The sequence below is a fragment of the Myotis yumanensis genome, unplaced genomic scaffold (genome assembly GCF_028538775.1).
Source record: "Myotis yumanensis isolate MYYU_CA2020_CCGP unplaced genomic scaffold, mMyoYum1.0.hap1 SCAF_7, whole genome shotgun sequence".
NCBI classification, from domain to species: domain Eukaryota; kingdom Metazoa; phylum Chordata; class Mammalia; order Chiroptera; family Vespertilionidae; genus Myotis; species Myotis yumanensis.
Genome location: NW_027223758.1, coordinates 24,751,786 through 24,777,796, shown reverse-complemented (window position 1 = coordinate 24,777,796; position 26,011 = coordinate 24,751,786). Strand labels below are relative to the sequence as shown.

Here is a 26,011-nt window from a genome sequence, read left to right as displayed (position 1 = left end):
CAGGGCAGCGGGAGAGGAAACAGGAAGACAAAGGTGTGATTATACCGTCTCGGGGGCAGCGGACACTGGAATCTGACCCCTTCATCTGCTTCTGTTAGAATAGCCTGCATAACACACAGCTAGGTCCTAGAGACTGTCCAGGTGGACACTGGAAAGAGCAGAGCAGAATCAGAGAGGGCTGAGTGGCAGGGATGAAATGGACAGGCTACTGACACCACCAAGAAAACCACTCTGTCTCTCTCCACCAGCGTTTGTCTAGTGGAGATCCCTAGCCAATGAGAGGTTAATAGATTTCACAGAGTCAAGAGTGGAGTGAGGGCAGGGGGGAGAAAGGGAAGGTGAAGGGAGGGGAAGGAGAGGGGGAAGCAGGGAGGGGGGGGCAGGAGGAGACTCCCTGTAAAAACTCGGCCAGAGGCTCCAGCATGGCTCACCTGACAGAGGTTTCCAGAGAAACCAGTGGGACACAGACACTGGAATCTGTTGATTTCATTCTGACAGTGACCCCCATTCAAACAGGGGTTGCTGGCACATTCATCGATGTCTCTCTCACAGTGGTCGCCTGCATAGCCAGGTGGACAGATACAGCGATAACCATTAACCAAATCCTGGAAGAGGAGAAGGAGGGGGAGAAACACAGGGTTTCTTTCTATGCATCCACAACACAGGGCTGTTGCGGTTTAGCACGACGGTTGAGGCTCAGCTGATTCATTAGACTAGCCAAGGGCCGAGCCTCCTAAAACCTGCCTTGGAGATGACTCCCGGAGGCTGGGGTAACTTGGGCCCAAGGGAAACTTCCAGAGACTCACTTTCACCTGCATTTTTAAACCTCCCAGAGCTCTCCCAGGGTCACATCCATCTTAAGTTGGCTTTTGATCATTAAGGTTTCGATTTAAGTGAAGATTTACATACCCGACAGGTGGCGTCATTCTGACACTGGCCAAGGCAGTCATTAATATCTAAAAAACAACAACAAGCCATCATATTAAAGAGGCAATTTACATTGAAATTGGGCTTAATTGAAAAGCCTTCTCCGTCCAAACAGATAAACCCTTCAAATCAGATTTCCTGTGAGCTTCCAGCGAGATAAAGTTACTGCCCTGGGTGGGAACCCTCCCTCATTCTCCCAAGACTGAGCTGGTGAAACTTCACCTTGTTTTAGCCATCTTATCAGCATGGGGCCCTTCCCCCGGCTAATGGGCCTGATAAACGCCATGTTTCCATTTCTGCACTGATCACTCCCTCTTCTAAAACATTTCCTCCACCAGGTGTTCCTTTTACCACCCTAGTCTTCCATGGACTGGCAAAGGCCTTCAACACCCACGTTTCATGAAAGTCAAAATCAAAACAAAGTCACTCACTGATCTCACAGTTCTGGCCCATCCACCCTGGGAGACAGTCACAGTAGTAGCTGGCAATCAGATTCTTACAGGATTTGGCATTGACACAGGGTTTGGCCTCACACTCATTTGCATCTGAAAGAAAATGAGGATGAGCATCGAGGAAAGGAGTTTTACTCCCCCAGGTCCCTTCCCTCCCCCAAACACTGCCCCAATCATTTGTCTAAAATAGGAGACAGTTTAATAAGCTAAGTAACAGATCCTAGGTGCCCTCTCTTTTGAGCCTCAGATCCCTCTCCCTAGTCATTATCCAATAAGGAATGCTAATGGGTAACTCTCTGGCTGCTGGTGAACAAGGGGCCCCAGCAGAACAGCAGAAAGCCACCAGGCATTTCTGTGCAAAACCTGGCACCGCCTAGTTGCTGGGATTTAAATGTGGCAAAAAGAATGCAGACAGCTCATTCCTCATGAGATCATCCCCGTTTGGAGCCCAGCTGAACACTCCTCGGACAGACGATTGACATGGTTCAAGGAGTCCCACCACTTTCCCACAGGGCCTGAAAGAGCTCGGCCATTTGCATTCGAACGCCTTCTCCCAGGCCGGCCGGCCGGCTGGACTCTCGATAATAAATTACTTTTCAAGTATGATGTGTGCAGACCCACACCGTGGGCCACATGCTCATCTGCCTCAACGGCTCTGATGATCAAAGCCAACCTTGGGGCAGGCACTTGCTTACCTAACTGGCACGTTTTGCCAGTCCACTGGGGTGGGCACACACACTTAAATCCATTAACCAAGTCCAGGCAGGTGCCCCCATGGGAACAGTTATTTGGAGAACAGTCATCAATGTCTGAGAAAAATGGAAGAGGGTTGGCAATTTAATCTCAATCCGTTTGACAATTAAGACAATTTAATACCACACGAGGGGCCTTCGCTGAACAGCCAGACACCTGCTGTAAGGGACTGATTTTAGCTTTAAATCCCCCACTGCCCCAGATCATTTAATCCCCAACCTAAGCAGGCAGGGATCCCCAGAGCATCAATCCCTGGGCTATTTTTAAAGAAAAGTTTCATCATGGCTCAGAGGAAGCTAAGAACAACTAAGGAAAAAGAACTCTTCTTTCATGGTGGAAAAGCTTAGTCTTCGTATGTGCTCAGAGTTGTCCCAAAACAACATGCCTGGGGGCCCCACCATGCCCCACTTCTGCACTGCACTGTGGAGGCCTCTTAACCACTCATCCACTGCCCACTTATGAGGTGCCAGGCTCTCTCCGTGAATTCGCTCACCGAGTCTTCACAGCCCCAGGAGATGGGCACTGCTGCTAGTCCGTTTAAACAGGGCACGGGGAAGTTCTGTGGTCAGAGTCCCACAAGGGATGGGTGGAGGCCACGGTGTCAGCCAGGCCATCCGACCCCAGAACCCACATCCTCAACCGTGCTGCCTGCTGCCCTCGGGGTGCTGATGACAGTGGTTTTCTCTGGCCTGGCTGCACCTCAGAAATCCGTGGCTTGTTAAAGGATACGACTCCCTAATTCCGAAGGGAAACTGGGGGACACGGAGCACTGTACTGTCAAGCACCCAGTGGCTCTGATGGGCAGCCCAATATGGCAGCCATGCTGGCTCTATAGCCCGAGTCCCTCTTTCAGGGCCGCCTGCTTTCATGGCAAAATTCAGGGGTGATGACCTCCCCTGCAGAGAGATGCTCCCCGATTCTATCTGGAGGAGCAGAGCTTCAGGGAGCACATGCAAAGTTAGGAGCTATGCCGTGAGCCCATTTCTTTCAGTAGCAGGCACGTGTGCTCACTTAGCAGGGAGGATGGGGGGACTTCCAAGGACAAAGGCCGGGAGCTCAAGCTCTACTCCCCACCAGACTGCAGACTGCATGCATCCCCTCCCACCAGGACACCCCTTACCAAGACCTCACACTGGACCACGAGCCCAGGTATCTGCCCAACCCCGAACCTCCACACAATGACCCTCTAGAAAGGACACAGGCCGAAATTCGACTTACTTGTGGAGCACGTGGGGCCGGTCCAGCCCGGAGAACACTCACACTCAAACCCCAGGGAGGTCTCCTTGCAGCTGCCCCTGTTGTGGCAGGGATCAGAGAGGCAGGCGTGCTCCGCTGCAAAGACCAGGATGGCAATCAGCAAGGGATGTTACCTACACCCTCTCTCCCCACACCCAGATCCCACACCTGGGCCACCAGCTCAAGGTCGTTTCAAAAACTAAAAGCAAGTGTGTGATATAAGCCTGCTGTGTCTGGGGAAGAAAGGAAGTCATCTCTCTCGCCATTTCCAGCCACATCCCTAGGCATCTTAGAGTCGGGGTCGTGGCATCACAAACAAACTGCCTCCCACGGCTCATGTGCATCACCCAAAACACGGGTGCGACCTGAAGGAAGTTTCAAAGACCCACAGGACTGCTGAGATGGCAAGTCTTCACTTTGGAGGATATGCTCATCTTTTTATGAGTCCTTAAGTATATTTTTTAAAGCCGAGTTACAAAATAATTAAGCGAAGGGATCTCATTCCGCCTGGACCACTTACCAATCTCACAGTTGGGTCCTGAATAGCCCTCAGGGCAGGAACACTGGTACTTGTCAGGACCCGTGTTGCTACACGTTCCCCGATTGAGACACGGCTGGTGAGTCCCGCAGTAATTGAGATCTGCCAAGAAGATCCCAAAGAAGTCAGTGGCTCAATGTAAAGACTGCCAACCCGCTGCGCTTCTAGTCCCCTTCTTTTAAATGCCGGAAGTCATGAATAAGTCACGGGGATGTAACGCCGAAGAGTCGATAACATTGTATTAACGTTGTAAGGGGGCAGATGGTCACCAGACTTATTGTGGGGACCATTTCACAATGTCTGCAAATCACTGTGCTGTACACCTACTATCGCACGTCAATTATCCCTTAATAAAAAAAAATACGGAAAACAAAACAAAACTGGAGCCTAAAGGCAAATTTAAGCAGGTTCCTGATTCATAATTTAAAAGACACCCTACAAATAAACATAAAGAAATAATAAAGCCAAATGACTGCCATCCAACCCCCAAGACCTCATGCTCCTTCCCCAACATCCCATCCTCAGGGGCCCCGTCCCTGAGGGCCCCTCCCCCAGGCATACCTTTGTCGCAGAGCTGTCCGCCCCAGTTGGTCTCACAGAGGCACTGCCAGGGCTCGTTGCAGGTGCCGTGGACGCACCCCGGGTGCGGGATGCATTTGTCACAGTACAGGCCCTGCCAGCCATACTGGCACCTGGGGAGAGACAGCACACCCTCCTTTAGCCTCCACAACATTCAGGGAGATCGGTGCCATTACCAGACCAGGCTGCAGAGCGCAGGGTTTTTTCTGTTTTTGTTTTTGGGGACAGGATTTTAGACTCTCAAGGTTTGTCTGGGGCTCCCTCTAAACAAACATTTTCATAGTTGGGCCAAGGTCCCCTCCCAGGCGACGCATGACAAAGGGAGGGCTGTTCGGGGAGAGAGGCCAGTGTGGGGCTGCCCGGCACAAAGCCACTCTTCTCAGGCTCCCAGGAATGAGCCGAGGGTGGAATAAATCAAGCCCAGGGCCGACTATAGAGGGAAAGGAAGGACTCTCTGGTGACAACAATAGCCATGTGAAAGTCTCCGCAAACACAGCACTTTGGGCAATTTTACACAGCAGCTTGGCTCAGCCCTTTGTCTAAACAGTGAGTCACGACCCCAGCACACAAAAATGCAACAGGACACCAAGTGCGGCAGGAAACAGCCTCACGATGAGGCTTTATGGAATCAAACAAGGAGGGAAAGGGGCGCCTCTTTTGGCAAAGAGGAGGGTAGGATCCCCGAACCCGCTCCTGCAGGGAGGGTGAGGGAAGCAACAGCTCTCCGAATCAATTCCATAGATAATTTATGACCCACGACTATGGCTGCTTATGCTAATTTATTTTATAGTTATTTCTCACTTTGCCAAAAAAAAAAAAAAAAGGTCAATTCAGTTTATCTAGTATTGGGGAAGGGAGTTGAGTTACCTTTCTAAGCGCCTCATTAATCGGACTCTTTCGAGGCCAAATGGTGCCTTTGATCCCCAAACAAAAACACAAACATAAACCTTCACCTGGGATGGGAGAGAGGGCAGGGTCTCAACCACTCCCCCCTCAAGTTTCAAGCCTTCTGAAACTTTAACTGCCTTCTCAGAAATCAAGCTTTCAAGCAGGAGGGGGGGCTGGGCAGGCCTGAGGGTGGAAGGAAGGTGGGGTGAGGCAAGTGTTTCCATACCAGGACCTGGGAAATGGCATGGTCGGAACCGACTCCCCCACTGAGCTGCTCAGCTGTAACTGTGGAGAACAGGCACCCCCAGAGGAAAGGCTTTGGTTTCCAGAAATCAGGAGGCAGGCTAGCAAATCCTTGTCATGGGAAAATTCTAGGGACCCAGCTAACAGCTAATCACCACGGCCGAGAAGACTGCCTGCTTCCCAACCTCCACCAACAAGTGGGCCACACCCCATCCAGAGAACCACTGGAATTCGTGGTTCAATATTAATCTGACACAGGATTCCAGTTTATGTAACACTAAACATCAGTCCAGGTAACAAGTGACTATTTAAAGAAGCGAGATAAATCATCTGATAGACATTTTTAAAAACTGAACATCCAAGTCAGTGGGAGGTGGAGGGGACCCATTTGATTTAAAAGTGATATTCTTAGCTTAAAAGATATTAAGAGGAAACTGACATGAAAGTAGCAATATTCTAATCACCTTCTCGTCTTCCCTTTCAAATTAAGGTTATACCTCTTGAGTTTGTCTAATAAAAGCAAGAAGAGGCAGCTGAGGACCCAACCTCACCTCCTAATTAATGAGAGCTGGATCCCCAAGCATTAAAAAAAAAAAAAAAGGAACCACAAGAGGCCACGGATGACTTCAAAAGAAAACAAATAAAAATACTGACCCTAAAAGAGGCATCACAAAGTTATCCTGGTTTAATAGTATATGATTAAGGTTCTCATGAGAAATTGAAGTGACTTCCCTCACATGATGATTCATAATTAAGTTTGATATTATTGGCAGGCTTGCAATAAAGCGCGCATATGCGCCCAGGAAAAGGACTCTAAGTCGACCTGGGAACTACAGGACCCATTAAGTTTTCTCATGTGGAAGAGAAAAAAAACACACAACCACCTCTGTAATACATAATCCAAAAGACAACTTACAGGTAACTTGCCATTCCACTATTTCTGGTGCAGGGCACAACCTGAACTTCCTCAGCTAAAAGGTTCTGTTTTGATTTTCCTTCAAGGCAGGGAGAAGGAGATGGGTTGAGAGACTATGCAAATGACGTGTGGGAAAGTCGCACCTTAAGTAAATAAGGGCACTGGTGCGTGTCTGGGCAGGGAGTGGGAGGTGAGACTCCGAAAGAGAAAGGGCTAAATTCTGGAGACAAAGCCTGTTGTTCTGGCTGGGAGGGCCCTCCCCTGCGCCGCACGTTCATTCTGATGACAGTAGCAGAAATCACGGCTGGCCTCCCTGATACCCATCTGAGCGCAGAGCAGGCCCAGAGTGGCTAATGGCACTGCTGAGATGACTTTCTCCAGAACACCCTTAATTAGAGAGCTGAAGGAGGTGGACGCCAGCTCAACATTTGACAGCAATGCTGTCAGACCTACAGTCAGCCGCCACCTCTGGGGGTTAGTCTGCAAACCCCTCAGCTTTCCAGAAAATAATCGTATCCTTCTGAAGTGCAGGGAGAGACACTGTTCAGGTTTGTTTTTCTTTCACTTCCAGCTGCCTTCATTCCCACCTCAGCTGCCAGCCTCAGAGCCCAGTGCTCCCTGCTGCCTGAATGGGGAACAGATGCAGGGGTGGGGTTCCCAAAGGCCACAGATAACTATCAAGCAGCAGTTCTCAAAATCTGAGCAGCAAAATCATGGGGCCGGCTTCTCGAAATGCAGATTCCTGGGCCAAACTCAGAGGCTGAGATTCGTGTCTGTGGGGTGGTGCCCAGGAATCTGCATTTTGACGGTTCCCTGATTAATCTGGGGGATTCCACTCAGGAGTCCCGGAGTTTGGGGACAGTGATTCCCAAAGTAGGGTCCCACCAGCCACAGCAGCGTGCAGGGGCTTGTCAGACATGCAGCGACTTGGGCCCACCCCTGACCTATGGACTCAGGGTCTGCCTTGGGACAGGGCCCCATGTAACATTGGCTTACACGTGTTGTAAGCTTCCTTTGGCTCAGACCAGGATAGCTCTGGGGGCAAAAGTGACAGGCCCAAAGGACCCAGGTAGTGTCACATTAAATCTGCTAATCCTTGGGAAGAGGCAGAGTAAATCGTGAGATTGTGTCAAAACGCCACAGCAGCAACAATATTTCCTGAAGGAAGCCTTTCCCAAATTGGCATAATGTGCATTTCAAAAAGTTCCCAAAACCGTAATCACGAAGCAGTGAGGCAGTCGGGGTAGGTCTCGGTTTGGCTTCTGCATTGTCTGGGACCATAAAAGAACAGACTTCAAAGGCCAGCAGCAAAGTCTACATTCATCAGGCTCAACTGACAAGATTCCAGCACAGCCATTAACCTCTCAGCACCGGCCTGTCTCCCGCCTGCAGAGGGGCCAGGAGATTGTACTAATCCCATTCTAAAGAATGCTCCACGTTCCCTATTGATGGGAAAAGTGGGGGAGGGTTGGGAGATGGAAAACCGGGCGGGGAGGGGTGCGGGGGGGACGGATACACAGGCAAAGGAACGTACCCACATCCCTCCATCTAGTCCATTAGCACGTTGAGGGAAGATTACAAAAAACATGTTATCAATTTACAGAAGAGTTAGTCCATGAAGTCACTGAGTATGCTCCTAAGTGTTTCCTTTTTTTTTTTTTTTCCCCTATGAGGAGTGTGTGCATTCCACCGGACAGCTGGTATAATTTAATAAGCTTCGGATGTGCCTATTTGAATTGTAAGCTTTCCTGTTCTCCAAAGAAACATATTCACAGTCAAGTCAGTCCCCCTGCTTGCATCACAAAAATAATTATTAGAATAACAAAAAAAATCAACAACAGAAAAACAGTGTAGTTGTTTACCTGCAGTCGCCTGGGAGTTTGCAAGACCCGTGCTTGGGACTACAGCCCTGTCGGCAAATCGCTGTAAGAAACACAGAAGGCTGCATCAGTACCCTGCCTGCTTCTGGACCGCCACCGCCATGAGAATGGCCTAGTTAAGCCTACAAAATCCACGACTTTAAGAGAACTCATATCAAGTCCATTGTAAAGAGAGGAAGATGGGAGGTGCCCAAATAACAAATCCAGCTTTAAACTTCAAGGCCACGCTAGCAGATCCTCAAAACATGATACTGTTTGGGGACAATAATGCAGGCAAGCTGATGGGGGGAGGGAACCTTCATCCAGTCTCTCTGAACAATAGCTACCCTGCTCCCTTGTCAATTCCCACCCTTGACAAAAGAAGAAAGGGAGGTGTAATCCTTCCTCGTCTCACCCACTCTGTCCCATCAGGGCAGAGTTCAGATGAGCCCCAGCCTCCTTAATGCTCTCCACAAATGCCCGGTGTCTCAAAAATCCCGTGGGATTAACAAAGCGAGCCAGGCTGCCTTCATTTGGCCCATTCAGCACCAGATCGGTTGGTACTTTTGTAAAGTATCCTCACAAAGCAATTCTGCTGCCTTTATTTAAAAAAAAAATTGACATAAAAAATACCAAACAGATAAACCTGTTATTGGTTTTTAGAACACCAACTACTTAAAACATATTTATCAATTCTGTCTTTCATTTGGGTCCCAGAAATGCCATCCTTTTAAAACTCTTGTCCTGTTATTGAAGAAAACAATACGGCCACAGAGACCTGCAAATGCCTCTCTCTGCCCTGCCCCTCAACCACAGCTCAAATATTTGTTTTTAATTTGAGTATATCTTAAAAAGATTTATCAAATTTATGCGGAATGAGCGAGCACATTAATGTCCGTGAGGGCCTATTGTGGTCAACTGGAATTACCCACCAGTTTGCTATGCCTTAGGATTTTTAATGGTATAAGGACCACAGAGAATTCTGTGGATGTCTGTGCATGTGATAACTCACTGATTCTAGGAGGGGCTGGGACAGTAGGTAGCACAGCTGCAAAGCTTATGCAGGCAGACCTCGTTTTATGTGCTTCTCTTTACTGTGCTTCGCAGATGTGGGGTTTCTTTTTTATTTTTATTTTTTTTACAAATTGAAGGCAAGATCCTCCACCAGCAAAAAGATTAAGACCAGAATTATTGCAACACTCATTTTATTGTGGTGGTCCAGGACCCAACCGTGGTATCTCCAAGATGTGCCTGTGCTATCGAGGATGGCTTCAATTATACCCAAGTATGAAAACTCCGGCTCACCACTCGCTCCTCCCTCAATGCCACAGCCCAAAGAGATGCCCAGTGAAAATTTGCTATAAGGCCACCCCGAGCTCAGGGGCTGTCATTTCCTACAGGATCACCTGCTCAGACATTGACTGGGTTAACCCAGTCCCACCTTGGTGTCTGTTTCGGGTCAGGTTCCTTGAAAGCAGAGCCGGAGAAGGGGTCTCGGGTACAGGGGAGAGCGGGGAGGGCAACAGATGGGGTGGTGGTAGGAGCTGAGCAAGGACATGGTCTCAGCTGGAGTCTGGCTTCAGCCTGATCCCAGGAGATGCTCTGGAGCATGAACTGTAGCAGATTTAGGCAGAGGGGACATGTCACTGATTTAGACGGAGCTGCAGGGATGGGACATGGAGTAGCCCCTGCTTGGCCACGACAATGCTCAGAGGAGGAAAAGCTGTGAGCAGCCAATCCTAAAAGCAGCTGGTGGGTAGGGCACAGAAAAAAAAAACCAAAATCTCACCCCACCTAAGATTAGCCACCTGAGCACAGGTGGGGTGAGAACTTGCCACCAAAAGCGACAGCCACCCAGAGCTGGTTAACCCAGCCGGCATACCCCACATACCTCTGTTACATTCGGGGCCCATCCAGCCTTCCATGCAAGTTTTGTTGCCATTCTGGTCACAAGCATAATGCCCAAAGAAGTCATCTCGGGGTCGGCAGAACTTATTGCAGCCGAAGCCATAGTAATAGTCATCGCAGGTGACGCGGATCTGATACTCAAAGTGGGCCACCCCCGTGTTCTGTTTTAGGGTCTGCCACTGCCGGCTGGGGTTGATCATGCCCGAGTGAGAAGCCTTTTCAATGATGCTGTCCGGTTCTACAGGCAAAGGAAAAAGATCAATTGCGTTAACATTCACATCAGAGCCTTCTTTCCTGACCATCTTGGCTATTTGTAACAATAAGTGCACAGGGTGCAAAATCCAAGCAGTACAAAGAGGGCAGAAAATGAAAACCCTCATCCCCAGTGGCAACTGCTGATGCCATTTATTGAGCTTTTTAATGAGTGTGTAGTATTTCACTGTCTGGAAATACAAATAAATTATTTACTTAGTTCTGACATATGTGCAATAAGGTTGTTTTGGCCTTTGGCTATTAATCAAAGCCATATTGAACACTCTTGAACCTATCTGCCACGTGTGTGGTTCGATCAGTAAGAAAAGAACCTAGAAACGGAAGTGCTGACTCAGAGGACGTGCACAATCCCAGACAACCACAAACTACCGCCAATGAAGTCCTGTCAGTCTGTCCTCCCACCCGCACAGGAAACTGTTTCCCAACATTATTATCAAACTTTCTGATCGCTGCCTGATAGGTAAAGAAGTATCTCGTTGTAATTAGCATTTAATTAAGTGAAGGTGAGCGCCCTTTCACGGGTTTACAAAACCATTTGCATTTCTTCCTGTGAGCTGTCACTTGTTTCTCTTCTTTACCAAGTCTTCTAGGGCATGGCTGGTCACGCTGATTTGCAAAAGCTCTTTACAAATTATAGGAAGTAGCCCACTATGGAATGCTGCTCTTAAAGAAATTTCATTATTCCAGGTGAAGGTTAGCTATCTCTCTTCTGGTTTTAGAGGTTTGTGTCTTGCTTTAGAGAGAATCTACTTCCAAACTCTTCATTGGAAGCCAATGAGTAGAATTATGTTTTTTAAAAATGATGACCACTACCACCTTTTCAGCTGGCATTTAAATAGCAAGACTACAAACTTGATGTACTGCACCTTGCACCGTTGCCCAGAAGGCAGATGAAAAAGGAATTCACCCCACTTAAGAGGCAGATTGACGGGGTTTTGGACCCAAGTCATGCTCGCTGAAGAGTGCCCATTGAGGAAAAATGCTGTGCCCATTGAGGAAAAACACTGGAGCTGAAGCAGCTCTCAGGAGGAACAGAAGTGGCTCTTGCCTCCAGGCCACTGATAATCGAGTTTGAGAGAGACAGGTACTGAAGCAGCTCCGTATGCACCAGGTGCCAGGAGTTCAGGGGAGGGATGTGAGGAGGAAGCAAGGCGCTAAGTCAGCACCGCAGCCTGGTCTTGTGTTTGTTTTCTTAAACCTGCCAGCACCAACCCTTCACCACCTTGTCAATTCAAGGCCACCTTGGAGAGACTGTGTTAGGACCTACTTGCAATGTCTTTGTGATTCTTACCCACCCACACCCCTGTTTTCCTAGGCCCAGGGCCTGTGCGCGCTGAGGAGGCTATGCAAGCCCTGCAGGTGACCAGGAGTGAAGGAACGCCTGACTGGCTCCATCCACACTCCACTTCCAACATCGCCCTGTGCACCCTCTGGGTTTCTTTAACTGTCGTGTGGGCAAGACAAGCCTTGAACAAGCCCACATACCTGCAGACTTCCACCCCAGCGTGCACAGAACCACTTGCAGAAAACACTTTACTAACTTCAGTTTTGCAAATAAACACAGGCCGAAGAATGACAAAAATGTCCTCCATTAACTGTGTGTTTGTTCTGCTAGTTCAATTAAAAAGTGTAGTGAGCTATTACCATGTGATTATGAGCTCTTACTAAATGAATTATTTAAACACGCTCGCCATGGCTCAGGGGCCTCCAGGTTCTCTCAGGCAGGTATCAACAACAAACAATCCCAACAAGAGTCCAAGCCAATCCTAAAGGCACAGGCTGACATGTCATTCTCAACAGCTTAGCGTGCTTTCCACAGATTTCCAGGAAGAAATACGGTGAAGGTGTTATTTCTGAATCCTCAGTGGGTCTTCCAGGTCTGCATAACTACACACCTGCGTGACACATTTTTCCTAACAGCAGAGAGGCAGAGAGTGTGTGACATGCTTTCTGGTATCTGGGTTACAGAGAGCAAGTTTGCTGCCGGCTTCTTCTAAGCTGCCTGAATCACACTTCCTATCAGCTTGGCACATTAAACATGTATCTGGGGTAGATCACGGGGTAGTCCAGCTTCGTGACTGTAAAGGGTATTAACAAGCCTTCCTGCAATCTTCAACTGCGTGGAGGGGGGGTGCGAAGCACCCACAACAGCCTTGCAGGCCAAGGAGGAGGTAATGGGAGGCGAGTCTGAGCATAACCCCAGGACCTCGCCAACCTACCAACCCAGACGGGGCAGCAAGCCCTGGTCTTGAGTAGATGCCTGCTTGTAGTTACATATCTAGTGAACAGCACAATAAACTGAAGCCATTTGCTCTGGGACAGAAAGGTAAATGTGTACCCTTGCACATTGCAGTCCCGAAATGCAACAGAAATGACCCTGGAGGACTGATGGCAGGAGAGCCAGCCTTAGACAACACTTTCCAACACATGAGCACACCTGGGCTTCGTTTGGGCCACGCCCTGCTCGTGAGGGCTCATCGCAGAGCTGCTGTGCGAAGGGATTTTGTTCCCCCACTCAGAGATCTGTCTCTATCTGTAGCCTGGAGGTCTGCATCTTGATTGGGCCCCCCCAAAGGAGCCACCTCTGTTTAGGTTGCTACACACTCTCAGCATCTTCCCTCACGGAGGACAGTCCCTTGGGAGGGACAGAGGATGAAGAGAATGAAAAGCAAAACATTCCAGGCAGAGCACCAAGCATATGCAAAGGCACCGGGCAGGAGAATGTGAAGACAAAGGTGACTGGTGGGGTATGACTGGAATATGAATGCAATGGATGACCACGTGGCAGGGAGACAAGGCTGGGCTATCAGGCCTGTGGGCCCACAGAGATCTGTCTTAAGAACAGTAAGAAGCTCTCAGTAAAGGTGACAAAGCTCTGAAAATACCAAGATAGCAGGAGAACGGAAAAAGCCTGGGAGGCCGACCAGAGTAGATGTGGGTGGACTAATTCAGCCGCTACTGTTAAGAGTTCAGGTGTGAGCAGATGGCGACTTGGACCAGGGCGATAGCAGGGGAGATGGTGGGAGGCGGCAGGATTCTGGGGAGGTCTTGGACACAAGATTTCCAGAACGTGGAGGTGGATTAGATATAGACGCTGAGAGAGGAATATATATACAGTTCGCCCCTCCAGACTTCTGGCTCACAGTACTGGGTGTTCAAATGCTGACCAGTCCACCCATAAAAGGCTCAAGGCAGGATCTGCTTTTGGAGAGGGAAGATATCAAATTTGGCTCTGAATGTGCTGAATTCCATTAACTTGAAAACATCAAGAGGGCTGAAGAAGCAAGCAGACAACGCACTCCCAGCAAACCCCACCTTCCTCATCGGGGTTCACAAAGTGAGCCTCAATGGCCTGCAGTCAGGGGGGCTTTGTGGCTCCCTCTCTTCAAGGGTACAGGTCACAAGCCCTGGATCCCTACCCCAGGTCCTCCTGGTGCCCTTCCAGAAATCGGGCTCTACCCCCAGCAACAGATGAAACATGCCATGCCCCCTAAGCTCCAAAATGGGGTGACCCCAAAATGCACATAACCATGGACAGCTCTGTATGCGCACCAGCTTCCCAGGAAACAGCTACCTGACCTGCAGGGCCAGGGAAGGCCCAGGAAGTCCCTAGCCGGCCCACCAGGTGTCCTGATCCAGCTCTTACAATGAGCTAGGCTCAACCCTGAGGATGTTCACTCCAGATTGTTTTAACATCTACAGTGGAGGGGAGCCCTGTACGTCTGCACTGGTTTCTGAAGAAGCCATTTCTCCCTTCCCCACCCGCTTCCCCGCAATGCTTAGTTACCAGTGTAAGCAGGTCACAGTGACATAACGCTCACACAATCCCAACGTCTGTGGCAAGGGAGGGAGGGGAGAACAAACAGGTGTCCGGCATCCTGACTGGCATCAGCCACAACCAAGGCTGGTCACACACCCTGACACCGCAGTGGGCCAGGGGTGTCCCCCAGGGAGGAAGTCCACAGGGCCAAGGCGAGGAGTGAGCCAAACAGCCTGGAGCCTCTGGCACTCTTAGGCTCAGCAAGGACTGGGTGGCCTCGGGCGAACCAAAAAGCCAGACAGCCCAGAAGCAGCCCATCTGGCCTATACCAAGCCCTCACCAGGCCCTCTCTGGGCATCCACCATTCTCAGAATCAGTTTTTAAAAAAAAGACCAGGTGAGAAAAGGGGGGAGGGAGAATGTCATTAGAAGCAACAACACAAAAAAAGGGTCAGTGAGGCAGAGCAACAAAAGGGACGAGGCATTCAGAGAACCGGCGGCAAAGACAAATGTTGGCTCAACCTCTCCTCCTGCGCAGACTGAGATTTCTGCGTGAATCAGGTTTTCCGATGACGGCCACCCAGATCCTGCTGACAAAAAGGGAACTCGCAGTTTCGGCAAGGGAGGGAAACCATCTTTAAGTTCCCCTAAAGAGCAAAGACTACCTTATAGCCAGGCTGCTGTGATTCCCATCGGTGCCCTCCACAGCTTCCCCACTGAAACCCACCCCTCGCTCCTCTGAAAAGCAGTCTGCACTCAAGAGTCATCTTTCTCAAGGGGACAAGGCAAGTGCCATGGCTGGGAGGCTCTGGAATTCAGCCTCAATGAAAGGCTTGTGGTGCGCAGTGTGGGAAACCCGGACCGGCTGGAAGCTCACCTGCCCACCGAGTGAAATTCAAGGTCGGTCTTTAGAGACCAGCGCCACCTTTGCCGGCTTTATCTTTCCGATGAGAGATTAGACGCTCACTTAAAGTTTAAATGGACTTTTAAAAAGTCACTACTTTGATCCTTTAGCCGTCTACAAGGTTTTAAAGTTGTAAAAGCATTAAGATCTCTATCCCAAAGATAATCTAGGTCCCATATTCAGGGACCAGAGTTAACTGGGAATCAGGCCTGGACACTTAATAGTCTAAGCAAGATGCCCAGGGGAAGTTATGGAAAAGACGCCACTGCGAGGCTTGACCTAGGGGGCGGGGGCAAATGTGGGGGGTGGTGAAGTTCCCTGACACCCAGGAGACAGGCCCAGCTCAGACAGGCACTGCATGGCAAGCACCGCTCTTCCAGAAACGTGCACTTGGACAAGTTCTCCGCTGTGATACTTACGGAGAGTGTCGTTACTGGAATCCCACGCCTCCACGAGTAAAGTGTAGGACCTCTGCAAAGAGATAAATGACACTTAGTATTCAGAAAGAGGGGTCGGCTCTCAGTGTCCTACTTTCCTGGCCTCCCCACATACCCCACCAAACAAAACCATAAAGCCGAAATGAAAATTCTTTTGCTGTTGAACTGAGGTTACCCAACTCCCCTCCCCACTCCAGCACCCACCCCAGCCTGACTCCTTTCATCTGGCGGGGGATTGGGGGGGGGGGGGACCCACAGTGGTCATCCTGCAGGCAGCTCCAAGCCTTCATCAGGAGATGCCACCTACCTATTGGTGAGCACTTAGCATACAGTTTTCCACAACTTTCCAGACCCTAATTCTAGTGCATGAGAAACACACACAAAGAATTTATTCTCAGCAAACCTAACCGGGTCTTTGTGCCGAGGGAGGGGGCCCATCCAGGAGGGCCGGGTATTGCTAAGGTTACACTTTGGGCCCTGGTGGGGAGGTCCCCAGGGAGGCCCCCTTTTCCTTTTCAGAACCCCTTTGAAAGCCCTGTCTGTGTGAGACCATCTCGGCTCCCACAAGTATCAGGTGACTCTAGGAAGCAGGAGGGGGTAGGTGCAGAGACTCCCAAGACAAAGGCGGCAACCTAACTTGGGGTGCCTGGAGGGGGCAGGGGGGCGGGGCAGGCCCTGGGGAAGAAAGTACAAAAGGGAGAAATAAGCACTCATTTGAGGGTTATATTTATTGATAAACTTATCTGTCAATAAGATCTAACATTCCAGGAATAATCCGAGTTCGCTAGCGAAACGAGTTCCCTGGCCCCTGGCGTGGTGCCAGCTATTATACGGAAGGCACCTTTTATCTGCCAGGCTTATCTCAGAATCCCACCTGCCCCCAAATCCAAGCCATCAGTAAATTCTCCCCAGTTTATTCCAATCTTCACTTTTACTCCAATCTTCGTTTGTAATTTCGGATGAGTTCAGTCTCACAAAACACCAGGGTTTAAATAAACTTTCAGCTATCTTGGCGCTGGAGAAATATAGCCACAGGGGGTAGGGACAAAAGGCGCAGGAACCCTTTCATGTGCCCCCTGCACCGTCACTGGTGGTTGGGTACCCCCCCATCAGGAATAGTTGAGCATATTAATCAAACAATGCCATGCCGCCAGAAACACACGCACCAAGAAATGACACCTACGAGGTGAAGGCAAACACGGTGTGGAAAAGGGAGCTTCATTCATAACTCAAGCAAAGCTTCCTGCTCACATAGCAACCCAGCAGGCCGCCTCCGAGAATAAAAACATCTTGTGATAGATCCTGCCTTGGAATTCAGCCGAAATATGTTTCATACTCAAAGCAGAGTAGGATTCCATTTCGTTCACTGATAACTGTGGGAAAATGCTCAGAAGAGCAAGCAAAACTGGGCAAGCCAGGGCACATGCCCAGCCCTCTCCTGTGAGTGGCCATCGGTCCAAACTCATTGTCCTTGTTAATATTTTATTAGTGAAAGTTACACCTTATCTACAGCCTCTCGGTTCCCTAGCACTTCCTACAAATTACAGGACTCTCCCCTGAGCACAGCAAGAAATTTTATTTCTCTACTGATTTGAGGTGAGCCAAGTCAGAAGGAGGCCAGACCTGGGCCTGATTCCGTATAATTAAGCCCTTCATTTGCTGGTCACGTTGAGACCCACGTTTTTCGCTTCCACATATTGTTGTAATTAATCCCCTGATTAGATGCATCGATACCCAGAGTTTTGACAGACTTGCAGAGCACTAAACACATAATACCCACAAACCCCATGGAAAGCAAAGGCATCCCGGGACTGAGCTGGTGTGACTGTATTAACTCGGCTTCATGCTCAAGGGAGAAGGCATCCTTTGGTCTTGCGCAAGAACTTGGAAGACCAAGCTGTCTACCCGGCTCATCCTTGCCAGAACTGGAAAGACTTCAGAAGCTGCTGACCAGCACTGTCCCACCGGGAGGGAAGAGCGTGGCAGAGCTCGAGACGCTGCGTGTCATGATTTTCCATCACTGCCTCTGGCTCGGAGGTGGATATGGGGTGAGGGCTGGAGACTGTGGTGTTGGCCACAAAGCCTTGCCAGAAAAACAAACTAAAAAGCCTTGGAACTTCTCTTCCCTTGTTTCAGAGAAGGGATTGTGGTTCTAGAATTCACCTCCGGAGCCAGGAGGATTCCTCCTGCCCAGGCTTCAGAGAAAAGGGCTCCCTTTCCAGGCCCCTATTAGGAGGCACTCTTACCACCCACTCCATCCCCACACTGTAGATCGACAATCAAGATAATTTGACAATGATTATTAGTTGCGAGGGAACTTTAATTTTTCCCAGGCCCACGCTTGACCTCTGTATATCCCAGAACATACGTGGACTCCGAGATCCAGACCACACACACCTCATGCTATCAAGGTAGGGTACCAGGCTGAAATCAACAATCCACTGGGATCGTGTCACACCCAATTAGCCACTGGCAATCTGACCCCAGGCAGAGGCAACAGGCCTTCCCAAGGGCTTGCAAAGGAGTCCCAGAAAAGATAACGAGTTCATACCACAAAACCCACACAAGAAAAAAGAAACAGCAAATACCTGAATTTTAGTTGGTTTCATGCTATAAAACTAAGACTCTTATGGAGAGTCACCTGGCTTTCATCTCTACCCCCCCCCCCCCCACCCCACCCATTAAGTTTGACCAGAAAAAAATGGCCTGAGGGCAAAGTCTCAGGAAGGATGGGTTGCTAACAGACCTTCAGTCTGGGTTGGCAGAGTGAATCACTTCCGCCCCTTCCCAACTCCAGGCCCATGGAAACTGGCAACACAGCAGCTGGTTCTCAGGTTCTCCTTCTCAGGCAGCAGGAAGGAGGAATGGTCGGCTTTCAGAGTGACCTCTGGGGAGGACTTCTGTGGAATTTTACCTAGGAGATTCCTGACAGCCAAGCCCCAAGGCATTCCAGGGCCACCCGGTGCCCTCCAAGCACCTCCCTGGCCTCGGCACAGAGGCTGTGGGAGGGCTGTGTGCTGTGCCCATCACACTCCTTGGTGGTTACCTTGGCACCAGGCAGAGTGGTAAGCACTTAATTGCCACATTAAGAAGGGGGATGTAAGAAACAAAGGTAATTGTGTTGGCAGCTGGGAGCTTCCTTTTCCTGGCAACAGTGGCAGCCAAACCAAGCCCTGAGAAGCGGCTGCCTCCACTCCTGCCAAGCTGACGGACACAAACAAACCGCCATCCAAACGGCACGCGTGCAGCGTCCAAAACCCCAGGCCACCGCGACAGGCGGCCGGAGGAACTCACACCCTGGGAATGCCCCAAGTGCCCACGGGGCCATTGTACAGAGGCACTCGCCCCGGGATTGTCTGGGGCCGTGTACTCTCTGCTGACTCAACTGCCGCTTCCTGTTGCCGGCCCTGTATTAGCATTATTTTTGGAGTCGCCACATTATTCTCTATAATCCTCATTTCAGTCCCTTCGGCCACACTATTGTCCTGCCTGTGTCTGGGCGGCCAGAGTATAAAATATTCCAGTCACAAACATCAAGTAAAGGTGCCAGAGACTCCATGTGTGGGCACACGCACACTCACACAAACAATTCACGTATCGCAGGGTTTGGGCCAGGTGAGGCATGGAGAAAGGACAACTACCCCAGAGCATCCAATCTAAGAAGACTGTAGTCATAGGGAGCCATTCAGCCTGCAGGGCTTGACATTTCAATAGAGTCCGATCTGGTTACAAAGGGTGATTTTCTCATGAAAGCCCACCTCAAAGACCCACCAAGCGGCCCCAGAGCTCAATCCAGATTTGAGACTCAATGAGATACCCCCACCCCTTTCCCATCATTACCCTTACCTGTTTGAAAAGCATCCCACTGATAATTAAATGCACCAGTTACAAAAGGGTGGCGAGGTTAATAGATAGAATGCCGCGAAGCCAGCCAAGCACAACCGCTGGTTCACACCGAGCAAGCCTGAACAAGAAGCCTTTCTACTTATTTACCAAAAGTGCATAAAAACTGGGCTGAGCTGGTAGAGGGCTCTGAATGTTTGACTATTTACATATCACTTTTAACCACTGGGAACCATGTTGCAGAATTTCTTCCCTGCACATGCACTGCACTGGTGACAAATGTCACTGACACCATTAAAACCAGGGCCTCAAGGCAGTCCACGCCGTGATCAGAAACCAGCAAGGAAGTCACAACAGGGCCACTTGGCCCCAAAAGCCAAGATAAACGCGGTACATTTCCGAACCCAGAACCCTACCCCACCTCCACTACCATTCTAGGAAACACAAGAATCATCACTTCCCATGCATCCTAATACATCTCCCTAAAGTTGAAAAAAGCTTAAGTTTAAAATGTAGTTAAAAGCTGTCACTTTTCTCAGCAGCTTAGAACCTAACCTAGGGGTTGGGGGTGGAGGGGAGCAGGGGTAGGAACATGCCTCTGAAATTCACCAAGGGGGAATTCTCAGAAATATTTGCCCTTGTGGATTACCATGCTAATTGTAGGCACATCCAAAGAGCATGCATTCTTACACTGCAGCCAACATTGGAACCAATTTCCGTCCTTCTACAATGGGCCTGTGGCTGCTGTGAATCCAGTCAAGGCCTCTGTTTGCATTCCCATTCCCAGATCAGGGCTCTGAAGACTCTTTGTTGCCTTGGCTTCATTTTCTGTGTGCATAACACCTTTCCTCCACGTTACACCTTCCACTTGCCTTCTATCCAAAGGGTCTCCTTTAGCACTCTTAGCTGCAAAGATTCTAGGCAGTATTCAGTTCGCTGGTTTTCTAGGAGGCTACACACCACCTCTTAAGTAGTTGCTGCTTCTCCTCCTTACCCATACTACTCCCCCAAAGTCCTTTTGCCAAAAGCTTCACCGATCTCTAAAAATGTTTGAAGTCCCTGTAGAATTATGGGTGGGGAGTTGGTGGGTTGTAAACTCATGTAAGTACTGGAGGTTTGAATAAGTTGCTAAGAAACAAGACAACAAGGAGGAAGAAAACACAGAGAAGGTTACACCTGGAAGAGAAGAGATGTTAGAGGCCAAGTGCCTTGGATATAAGGATTCCATTTGGGAGCAGCCATGCTGCAGACACTTGGTACAAAGTGAGCACAACTCTACTACATTCCTAAGCCCAGTTTTGCAATGCAGTCATTTCATCACTTTCCTCAGGTAAGTGTCTTAGGGCAAAGGGTGTTTCTCCAAGTGCACAAAGTCCCTTGCTCTGAGCATGTACACACATGTGCACTGTTTGTATGCATGCGAACCCCATGGGTTGCACATACTGGCTGCAGAAATGAGCTGGCTCAAATGAAGACCCCTTCCCTCTGCCCTCCACATGTCCACACCACATCTGTCAAGGCTTAGGGACTAGAAACACGGAAGGCATAAAACCAAGGACTGCTAATCATATTCTGATTAACCTGTGGCATCCAATTTACCCAAATCCCTAGCAGTTGCTCATTTAGGCCTTTAAGAGTGAAGGGTGCCAACGCTGGCATCCCTCTGGTACACAAGAATCACATTTCATGGTATTTTCTTTAAAAATTAAGCTGATCTCAGCAAGCCTGTTATCAGTGCCAATGGCATTTAAATATGAGGCGGAGAGACCATATACTGTATCTCAGTTGCTTCCCCCAAAGTATCTCTAGATTCATTTCACCCCAGGGCCAGCGGGACATCATAAAACTAACAGGGGTTTTGAGTTCCTGAAAGGCTTTAGGGGCTGAGTAGTGGTAATTACACTGGTAATGTATTTTTAATAAACAGGCACTACTGAGATTTAGTGGGAGGGGCAACTTACCCATTTCAGTGATTTATAAATGGTTATTCCCAAATTATTTCTCATTAAGCCCAATTACCTCTCACCATGTGTGTTATCACCAAGACCCCGATCGGAGGATCATAAATCAGGCTGGTTGCTTCAAGACAAGCCCCTAGGAGCAGCATCAGTATTGCTATTATAAACCATCAATGAAAACTACCACAAAGCTGGGGCTGGGGCAGCAGATCCAAGTGGGACATAATTCGATCCTATCTGGCAGGCAGTCCCACCTCTACAGAGCTTCCCACGTGGACACTGGGATGTGGATTCTATTCTGTATCTGACCAAATCACGTCCTCCTCTTCCTCCCCAGAACACGAACAGTTGTTTGATAGGGTCATAATTCTCAACAAAAGATGTGAATCACACGACCTTCTATAATGACCTTTGACCGTGCCCCTGAACCACAGGTCTTCCATTGTCAGCAAATTTTGGAGGACCCACGATAACAGAAATTGAGGCTGCCTGGGGGGGCTGGGAAATCAGGTGGCTAGCAGTTCAAGGTTTGATTTGTTTTTAAGCCACATATGCTGTAAAGCTTGAATTCTGTACCAAGTTCAGTCACTCGCTATTCAAGAAAATCCGTTTTAAAGAGACAGGCTTATTAATATTTAATTGCCAAAGTAAATGAAGCTGTGCTTATTTATTTCCATGTTTACTCGGCTACCTGAGTGCTTTCATTTCAGTTAACACTCACCCTGGAATCATTCTTGAAAGTTACAGGCTGTGGTTGTTTCTCCAACCGCACTCAGAAAAATAAACTAAAACAATACACCTGAACTCTGGTTTCTCTTGGGAAGTAAAGCTTATATTTCACAGCAGGCCTTTTTGGGGCAGCAGGGTGGAGACTTGTTTATGAGTGATACATGCATTTGGCCTAACTTCAAAGGAACCACACACTCAGTGTAGACCAAGCGGTCCCCCCATTCTAGAAAGTCTATTTCATGGTTGGTGACCCGTGGGCCTGAAACCACAGAAGAGCACCAGCAAATCAATCATCTCTCTGCCCTCACATGCCACTTCCGCTCCTTCCCCATCCAGGACTCTCTGCCAAGTGTCAAAAGGGGACAGACACACCTTCCAGGTCACTTTCCGCAGCCAGCCTGAGGAGCAAGGCTCCCTCCCGGTTTCCACCCATCCTCTGACCCTACTCTCCAAAATGAACCTCAGCCAGGCCGGCAGCTTTTCCACATCACTAATAAGATTCCTTTTATGGTCTTGTGAAAAGCGAGGGGCTCGGGACTGAGCCTGGGAGGGTGGAACCACCTGCAGGCCCCTTCCTTCAACTCCAAACACACGTTGAAGGGCAGTCAGTATTCACAGTCAATGTGGGCCCAGCCGGATTTAAAATGTGGCTAACCTCTTTAGCTTAAAGTTCTCCCTAATAGGGGATTAACAAGATAAACTTGCTTTACAAAAATGAAATCCCGTAACAGAAGCAGCCCTTCTTTCTGAGAGCGACACATAGCACAGGTTTTTCTAAACCCCTCTTAATGGCATGTTTTTGATAACTGTCTTATCTCCTCCGAGGCAGAGAGGGCACTTTAAAAAGCCAGGTCCTGCAAACGTGAGAGCCACCCCCAGCTTCACGTACACCAAAGCAGACGTTCTAATTCTGCGCTGTCCTCCCCACCCCCAGCTGGGAATCACAACCCCAGCCCGCGGATAGGAGGCAGCAGAGTGCACCCCATCAGAGCACGTGGTGGAGAGTATTCCCCTCGGCACAGAGCTCCCCCTCTCACCCTCTCACCACCCACCCTCCCAGCACAGGCTGGGCCAAGCCACAGTCCTGGCGATGAGTCACGCCTCCTGGACAGCAGGAAAGGGGCAGAGGGCACCAACATTTTCCCCTTTCCTCCTCTTCTGCAATCGCATTCATCTTCCTTCCACCCATTTCGGGATGTTGCAAGGGCCTCGCTGTGGGGGTCTGCCAGCGGCGCCCGGAGCCTCCAGAGGCTCTCAGACGGGGGTCCATGGACTTGCACCCGCAGTAACTGCCTCTAGTGGACCGCCACTTCCAGGCTCTGGCACGCCCCTGAAGACTCGCGGGGACCATGCGCTCTCCGGACAAGGGCATACCCCCGCCCTTCCCGGGGAAGTTTGCAAACACAGCTGTTCAGAGCCCGGGAACCACTGGAAGCGAGGCCACAAGGCTACACCGCACGGGGGCGAGGGCAGGAAGGGACCGGCAGGGGGCGGAGGCAGCTCGGATGAAGGCCCGGAGACCCTCCCCGCTCCGGAGGCCGCCCCCTAGCCCTTGCACCCAGCCCGGAGAGCGCCCCCGCACGCACCAAAATCTCCTGAGGAGCAGCGGGAAACGGGTTCCCTCCACACCCTCCAGGAAGGACACACCCGCCCTCCCGGCCGTCCACGGGAAAGGGGAGGGTGCCAATTTGGACGTCGTTCGAAGGCCAAAAAGGAGCCGAGTCGCCTTCCACAGCGTTTAATTGGTTAAGCAAGGCTCATCGATAATGACCTCCTGGTTTGGGAGGGGGGAGGAGGGGTTTACTCTGGGGCCTTCAAGTTGCAAGTTAAACCCGCTTTCCTGGGAGCTTTGCTCCCCAAATCTCTGGGGTACCCATTTTCCTGTGCTCTTAGCAAAAAGCAGCGGGGATGGGCCTGCCGAGTCTTGCTCCCTAACCCCCCGCAACCTCCCAAAAATCTTCCCCTATGAGCGAGCGCCGCGTGAAGCCAAGACTCTCATATCCCTCTCGCAAGAGAAAGCAGGGCTCGGCAGACACGGGTGCGAAGCTCGGCGCGGCCTCCCAGCCCGCGTCCGTCACTCACCGGCCAGGCGAAACTGAAAGGCAGAACGATACGGTTACGTTCATTGCCGCGGCTGGTCTTGAGGTTGAAGGTGTTGCCCCCGATGACAGGAGTGGACCCCGAGCCGAAGCTGCAGGGCCCCTCGGCCGTGACGCGGGACTGGTACTCCTTGAGGCACACTTTGAAGTACGTGTCACACTCGTCGCGGGCGCACTTGCGGTCCCCCGGGCTCCGGGCACCGCCACAGCAGTTCCCGTTCTGCAGCTCCCCGTTCACGTTCTGCATGGACAGGATCTCCAACTCGAACTGGCCGGAGGCCCCGCACACCTGCCGGCGAGGAAGGGAGGTCAGCACGGGGAGTTGTTTTCTTCGAGGGTGGAAGTGGCGGCTCCCTCCCTCCCGCCCCGATGAGCCCTCGGCGCCAAGTGAAAATAATTTTGCAAAACTGAGCGCCAAGACTCAACGTGATTCCCGGGCAAAAAAAAAAAAAAAAAAAATGCACGAGTGCGGGAAAAATCCGACGACTGCCCTGGAATAGCAAGGGAGGAGCGAACATGCCCCCCTGCCCAGCCTGGAGGATACACTTAGAAGGACGGGGGCTTCCCCAGCCCAGGTGCAGCCTCTCGGGCGCAGGGACCCGGCTGGGGAGCTGGGTGACCGAGGACTCCTGGCCCCGCTCGCGGCAATCAACCGCCGGCGTCCTGGGCGTCGCGAGGGAAAGGAGAGGGCGGCCTGTGCCAGTGAGGCCCCGCGGGCTCCTACCTTGGCTCGCAGGGCGCAGAGCAGGGCGAGCAGGAGGCTCAGGGGGCGCCCGGGCCGGCCGCGAGTCCGTGGGGACCGCATCGCTGCGCCGCGCGCCGCGGGCACTCGGGACGCCGCCGCCGCCGCCGCCGCTGTTCGCGCTGGTGCTCCTGCCGGTGCTGCCGCCGGTGCTGCCGTCGCCGCTGCCCCTGCGGCCGCCGCGCCCCGGCTCTAATATACTCCGCCGATTGGAGCATGCACGACTGGAAAACAACACCACTTTTCAAAAGCCCTTTCAAGAGCGGCCGGTTCCAGAAGGCAAAGAGCCCGGCCTCCTTTTATTATTCTGATCGCTTCTTTGAGGCGCTCCCCCTCCTCTTCCACCTCCCGGCTTTCTTTCCTTCTCTCGCGCTCCCCTTCTTTTATTATTATGATTATGTGCAGCCTTTTATTCCCTTTCAGATCAGCTGCACAGAAAGAGGGAGGGAGGGGAGGAAAAAAAAAAACCCCAAGCCCAGCTCGCGGGCCGGCCGCAGGTAACACAATGACGCGTGCCCACTCGGCTCTCGGAGAGGGACTCTGAGAGCCCGTCTGGGAGCCGCAGCCCTGGCTGGCCACCTTTACCCAGCGCGCCCGGCAGGCGCATGCGCTCTATTAATATTCATGAGGGGCGTGTCCGTCGGAGTCACGCCCCTTCCCCTTCGGGTTGCTGGGTAGGGGGAGTACGGGGAGGAACTTGCCAGGGGATGGGGGTCCAGGGATACGCTGGACGGCGTCGACGTTGGGGAACCCAGCACAGACCCCCCCCACCCCCGGGAGCCCTGGGTCTGGCGAGGATGGGGGGAGGGCGCAGGAAAGAACTTGGAAGTGTCAGTTGCTCGGGGACGCCCGGGGCCCTTGGCGCGGACCGCCCCCTCGGGCGCCTTGGGCCGGGCGCCTCGGCCCGCTTGCCGGGACCCCAGGTGTAGGCGCCGCGGCGCTGCCCGAGCGGTCGGAGCGGGGCGGCT

At 51.0% G+C, this 26,011-nt stretch overlaps 1 protein-coding gene across 2 annotated transcripts in view; it reads right to left on the bottom strand.

Annotated features, from left to right (window-relative positions):
• Nucleotides 1–25,612, bottom strand: part of JAG1 (jagged canonical Notch ligand 1) — a 35,523-nt gene extending 9,911 nt beyond the window's left edge. For both annotated transcript variants that reach the window (XM_070419905.1, XM_070419906.1), the window contains exons 1-12: nucleotides 25,026–25,612; nucleotides 24,285–24,590; nucleotides 15,655–15,706; nucleotides 10,283–10,537; nucleotides 8,395–8,455; nucleotides 4,468–4,598; nucleotides 3,889–4,008; nucleotides 3,351–3,464; nucleotides 2,075–2,188; nucleotides 1,359–1,472; nucleotides 910–956; nucleotides 432–605 (exon numbers count right to left, since the gene is read on the bottom strand). In XM_070419905.1, coding sequence (XP_070276006.1) covers nucleotides 432–605; nucleotides 910–956; nucleotides 1,359–1,472; nucleotides 2,075–2,188; nucleotides 3,351–3,464; nucleotides 3,889–4,008; nucleotides 4,468–4,598; nucleotides 8,395–8,455; nucleotides 10,283–10,537; nucleotides 15,655–15,706; nucleotides 24,285–24,590; nucleotides 25,026–25,106 — 1,569 coding nt within the window. In that variant the 5' untranslated portion in view covers nucleotides 25,107–25,612. The remainder of the gene's footprint in view (nucleotides 1–431; nucleotides 606–909; nucleotides 957–1,358; nucleotides 1,473–2,074; nucleotides 2,189–3,350; nucleotides 3,465–3,888; nucleotides 4,009–4,467; nucleotides 4,599–8,394; nucleotides 8,456–10,282; nucleotides 10,538–15,654; nucleotides 15,707–24,284; nucleotides 24,591–25,025) is intronic.
• Between the last annotated feature and the right edge of the window lie 399 nt (nucleotides 25,613–26,011).